Source organism: Suncus etruscus, chromosome 7, assembly GCF_024139225.1.
Source record: "Suncus etruscus isolate mSunEtr1 chromosome 7, mSunEtr1.pri.cur, whole genome shotgun sequence".
Classification (NCBI taxonomy): Eukaryota; Metazoa; Chordata; class Mammalia; order Eulipotyphla; family Soricidae; genus Suncus; species Suncus etruscus.
In genome coordinates this window covers 22,479,170-22,485,169 of record NC_064854.1, presented here as the reverse complement: position 1 = coordinate 22,485,169, position 6,000 = coordinate 22,479,170, and the positions used below count along the sequence as shown (strand labels likewise).

Sequence of the window (6,000 nt, the reverse complement as noted above, 5' to 3'; positions counted from 1 at the left end):
TGCATTTTCTCAAGTAGAACAGCTAATAGATTCAGAAAATAAAACAAAACAATTTCACTGTGGAGAGACACACCGTCAATCACGGTTTGGCAATTGGAATGCGAATCTATTTTCAGGTGAAACAGTAGAAATCAATTAGGGTCCTAGGGCAGATCACAGTTTTTGAAAAGGCAAAACTCTTCAGATTCTCCTAAAAAAAAAAGGACTTGGTTTCTTATTCTTCCTGGCCAGCACTGGTTCATATGTCATAGTGCACTGGCTGCAACTCCCTGTGTTCTCAGCAAGTTGGATGTTATGAATTCATAACGAGCCACCCTATCGGAAAGTGAGCCATTGTCGAGGATTCTCAATAAGAATCTTGTCAATGGCATGCTGGGCTATGCCTCGAAGCAGCATTTTGGGCACGATGTTGGTGAGGATATGAGAATAGCCGTGCCCCCCATATTTCATCAGCCGATGCTTCGTATGGATGTCATGCGCCACCAGAATTCGGTCTTCATAGCCTTCATCCACCAGGAGACCCACCCTGTAAGCAATGGTAGCTCATTAGAGGGCGTTTTGTATCACAGTTAACATTTCCCGGGCACTCAGAATGCTTTGCTCAAAAAACCTATTGTGTTTGCTATGGGAATACCACTTTCCTTCCCTGGTGGCATCCAGAGGAGGAGTCTTTAATTTTTTTTGGGGGGGGGGCCACGCCCGGTGGTGCTCAGGGGTTACTCCTGGCTGTCTGCTCAGAAATAGCTCCTGGCAGGCATGGGGGACCATATGGGACACCGGGATTTGAACCAACCACCTTTGGTCCTGGATCGGCTGCTTGCAAGGCAAACACTGTTGTGCTATCTCTCGGGGCCCTTTAAATTTTTTTTATGTTTTTTTTTTTTTTTTTTTTTTTTTTGCCATACCTGGCAGAGCTCAGTGTTTACTTCTGGCCTCTGTGCTCAGGATCGTTCCCGGCAGTTCTCTAGGGACTATGTTGGGATGCTGATGATTGAACCTGGGTGGGCTGCCTGCAAGGCAATCATTCTCCCCTTCCCACTGTGCTATTGCTCATGTCCCATGACCAGGAGTCTCTTAACATTTCATGGTGGTGAGAAAGGAAAAACTTGTGTTCTTGTATCCTTGTAGTGAGGTGTCCCTTATTCTCTGCACATAGAGATTTCTAGACTTTAATATTCATGGCTGTGTGGTTATCTGGCATTAAAGAGCTTCTTGTAGGAAGTTTTATTGATTCATTCAGTAACTTGGTGCTGGATTTTGGTCCCACTGTTCTCTCAAAAGTGTCGCCTTTTTTGTTTGTTTACTTGTTTTTTGTTTTGGGGCCACACCTGGTGACACTCAGGTTGTTGCTCGCTCTGCACTCAGAAACTAATCTGGCAGACTTGAGAGCCATTGGGATGCTGGGACCCAACTCAGGTCGGCTGAATGCAAGGAAACTCCTTCCCAGCTATTCTATCTCTCTGGCTCCTCAAAAGTGTCTCTTACTGGCCCATTTTCCAGATTTCATTCCGTGTGTATTTGTGTCCTTTTATCTGAAAAAATCAAGCCAGAATTTCTTTGTGATTAAATTAGAGAAATAGAAATCAGGAACAAATGACACGGGACAAATGCCTTGCTTGCCTGACACATCAGTTTGGTTCCTGGAGCAACATGGCCCCTGATAATCTCTGAGTACTTCTGGGGTAGCTTGAGTAGCACTACATTCTCAGACTATAGGGTTCAGACATCCTGTCCAGTTGGGGTGCCCAGACTACCCATCCCCAAACCCTAGCACCACTGTAGAAACCAAAATAAAATATAATAGTGGGTCAAAAGGAATCCTCATACCAGGATGTAAAATTAAAAAATAAATACACAACTTAGTGAGTCCACCCCAAGCACCATGTTTCTCACCCCTTAGGTGGATGGGTCTGATGAAGCAGGGTAGTGGCGGAGAAATAATACACCAAGCAGTTACGATCAGATTTATTGGCGTTAGTTTGCTTTTTCCTCATAGCCTCTCTCTACCATGTGCTTTCTCTCCCTTTCCCAAAGCCAGACTCCTCTTTTTTTTACTTTTCTTTTTTTTTTTTTGGTTTTTGGTTTTTGGTTTTTGGGTCACACCCAGCAGTGCTCAGGGATTACTCCTAGCTCTCTGCTCAGAAATCGCTCCTGGCAGGCGCAGCGGACCATATGGGATGCCGGGATTCGACCACCGTCCTCCTGCATGCTAAGCAAACACCTTACATCTACGCTATCTCTCCAGCCCTATTTTTTTAAGACTCTCTCTAGTCAAACAAACTCCCCATCCCTGGAGTGGAAAAGTCAAGTCAACTATCTCTGTGGGTTTTTACATCTCAAAGGAAGAAGTTAGGGAAAAAGCAAGTTGGGGAAATGTTCACCGACACCAGGACAGAATTCTAGGGGTTAAAGTCAGTTGATTTGAAAGTGAAAGGTTGGATTTTTTGTTTTGTTTTGGTTTGGTTTTTGGGTCACACCCAGCAGTGCTCAGGGGTTACTCCTGGCTCTGTGCTCATATGGGATGCTGGGATTCAAACCACTGTCCTCCATGCAAGACAAATGCCCTACCTCCATGCTATCTCTCCAGCCCCTGAAAGTGAAAGGTTTTTAATCTCTTCTATCCTCTCCTCTCTTCTTTTCTCTTCTCTCCTCTCCTCTCCTCTTCCTCTCTTTTCCTCTCCTCTCTTCTCTTCTCCCTCCTTCCTCCCCTCCCCTCTCTTTTCTCCCCCTCCCCTCCCCTCCCCTCTCCTCCCCTCCACTCCTCTCCTCTCCCTTCTGTCCCATCCTCTCTTCTCTTTTCTCCCCCACCTCCCCGCTCTTATATCCAGCAATGCTCAGAGCATACTTATGACTCTGCACTCAGGGATCACTTCAGGTAGGCACATGAGACTTAGATGGGGTGGCCAGAATGGAACCAGGGTTGACCATGTGTAAGACAAGTGACCCCTTCCTGTTTGTACTGTCTGTCCTAGTTCTACATTGTCATTTTTTTAAAGGTCAGAAAAGGTAGCTTTGTAGTTTGAGCATTTGTGCCTTTAAATGCCCTGGGGATGTTGACATAGTAGGAAGTTTACCTATAAAGTTTACATTCTCTGACTTTCTGACTCTGTCTCTGTCTCTCTATCTTTCTCTCTCTCACCTAGTTCAACATGATTGCTATTGAGTAACTATAATGCATCATTAGTTAAAATGTAGAGTCAGTAATTAGAATAATTTCTGACACTGGCTAATGATCCAATACTTTTGGCTTTGTGCAATGCCCCAAACCAGACTGTGCCTCAGTACCCGGGATCTGCCATCTGTCCATCTCAGTGTGTCTCCACTCTGGTCCATGTTTGTCATGCCATTCAGAGTCTGTGACAGCAGAAATTGCAACTTGGAAACTAGGGCTCTTCTCTGGCGATTCTGGCAGGACTCATCAGCCGCTGGATTCCTAAATGGTTCTCAGTAGATTCCTAGGCTAATTATTGCCAAGGTATCCTTTTGGTTGTGATAGTATTTCTTGGCATTCTGGTTCATGACTCAGTTTTAGTCACTACTGCAATATATGGAGCATGGCTTCAAAAATACCCAAGATCAAGGCTCTTCCTTCTAGAACATGTATTTTAAGGCAGATTGTAATTACAGGTTTACTCTGGTGGTTTATAGAGGGATGCAAATACTGGAAAAGAACAGCCAAGCTGGGAATGTTTGGTTACTATTTTTTTCTTTTTGACCATACCTGGCAGTGCTCAGGACTTACTCCTGACTCAGGGATCATTCCTGATGGGAGTTAGGGGACCATGTGGGATCCAAGGATGGAACCTGCAGGGTTGGAATGTGCAATGTTGTAAAGCAAGCAACCTACCCACTGTACTAGCTTTCCAGCTCCCATGCTGGGCTGTTTTGTCTAGAAAGCAACATTCAACCCACATGAGTGTTTTCTAAGTTAGTGAAATGCTCATTTGTATCACCCTGACCATTTACCTCTTTGAAATTGGTCTCATCTCCAAAAGTTTGGATCTGAAGTCACATTGGGTACAAATTGTTTAGAAGAACCGTCTCTGAGAGTTATTTAGTCATGTATGAAAATGAAAGAGAGTTGGCTGTTAATGTATGACAGTTGGACTTGGACATGCTCTTGCCGTTCTGGGTATAAAAGGAAAAAGTTGGACCTTTATCAGGGGTGGGGGGAGTGGAGGAGCAAGGACAGTGACCAGAGAAATGCCTGCTGGTCTGTGGGGGCCCATAGAGAAAGCATGAGAGAGATGCTGCCTGATTTGTTCCTATCCTTTTTCTTTCATTATTGTACCAGGGCCTCCTTCCCACTCACCCACCTCTGGCCAGTGAATTTCCAACTATATCTCCCTCTCTCTCTCAGAAACCCTCAGGCAGTGGTGGCAGCAGGCCTTAGACTCCAGGAAGAATAAAAAGTATACTTGGTTTCTCTTATTCTCTTCTATCTCTCAGCCCCAGATGGGTGATTGCTACATGTTGGCATCCCTGGATTGGCATGAGGCCCCATCTGGCAGCCGGGTCCCCATAGGCCCAGTGAGCCTTGCAGCACTGGGCCCTAACAGCCTTAGGCCTCTGCAGTCCTGCAGCAGCCAAGCAGGTGGGCTTGAAGCTTACTGCAGTAATCTGCTGGATAACAGCAAATTTCTACAGTTGGTTGCTTCCATAAAGCAGAAACTCAGCCCAACTGACCTACACCCAACCCTGAACAGGAAGATCACCACACAAGAAGTGTGAGAGTCCAAGCTCACCTTACATTTTCTGAACATTTCCCCCAAGTTTTTCATGTTTTCTCTTAAAAAAATAGAACCCTCCATATATCTTTCTAAAAAGGTATACTACTTTGATAGCAAAAGAAACTCCTCTGTGAGGGCCTCATGCTTTCCCCTGAACCACACAGATACTGAATTGTAAAAAACTGGAATGAGAAAAAAATGGATAAGATGCTCATTTGAAAATCAGAACATTGTAGGATCATTTGGTGTTTGTTGTGTTATATAATTAATAATGGTGCTGGATGGTGAGGGATAGATGCCTTTGTTTTTACACATGCAGTTGCTTTGCATGTGGGAAACCCTGGGTTCTCCTAAATAACGAAACAAAAAAAAGGAAAGTCTTTAACCTCGATAATGAAGAATCATATTATTTCCAAAAATATAACTTTGTCTTTACCATCACTAAAAAGCATCTGGTAACTCTTGAAATGAGAGAATATCTTTCAGGCCATCCCTTGGTTTGGAAGGCCAGGCATTCCAAAGATGTCTCCAGAAGGGAAAAACAGCTACCCAAGAGAAGACAAAAAAACTCTGGGTAATTATAGAAATACAAATGAGTTAATGTTTTGCAAACAAATATTAGAGAGAGACTACAAAGTGTGAAAAGTGATATAATAAGATTTGAGAAATGGAGCATGAGATTGCAAACAGGTGTTAGACACAGACTCTCTGATGCTGAGATGTAGAGGTAGGCAGAAGTGTCTGTGAGCTCACGCACAAGTGCTTCAAGATGGGCTTGGGGCTGGGGCCTTATATAGCGGGTAGGACATTTGCTTTGTACATGGACGACTTGGGTTCAATTTCCTGGCACCGCACACTCTTCCAGGAAATGATGTCTGAGCACAGACCAGGAAAAAGCCCTGAGTTCAGCTGGATGTGGACCACCTCCTTAATAAAAAAACAAAACAAAACAAAACAAAAAAAACTAGGGTTCTACAAATAGTTGCTGGTGAAGGAGGAAATTAATGCCCAATAGTGGGAGATCATATATAGGAAACATAACTTAAGAGGTGTTCAGTTTTTACCCTGAGCTATGGTTGAGTCCAGTGAATTAATGCATTGTTTGAGATTTTGGAAGCATCAAGTACACATAAACACATATAAACAGGAGAAAACACAAACACAGATATTGGCTATAACACTTGTGGATTTCTTTTTTGTGTGTGGGGAGGGGGGGCTACCCCATCAATGCTTAGGGGATACTCCTGGCTCTGTACTCAAGAAATTATTC

The 6,000-nt window shown here is 44.0% G+C and overlaps 1 protein-coding gene across 1 annotated transcript in view; it reads right to left on the bottom strand.

Moving 5' to 3' along the window:
- Positions 1-299: 299 nt before the first annotated feature.
- The window catches only part of PTER (phosphotriesterase related), a 28,321-nt gene continuing 22,620 nt past the window's right edge, over positions 300-6,000 (bottom strand). The window contains exon 4 of the mRNA XM_049777807.1: positions 300-526. Coding sequence (XP_049633764.1) covers positions 316-526 — 211 coding nt within the window. The 3' untranslated portion in view covers positions 300-315. The remainder of the gene's footprint in view (positions 527-6,000) is intronic.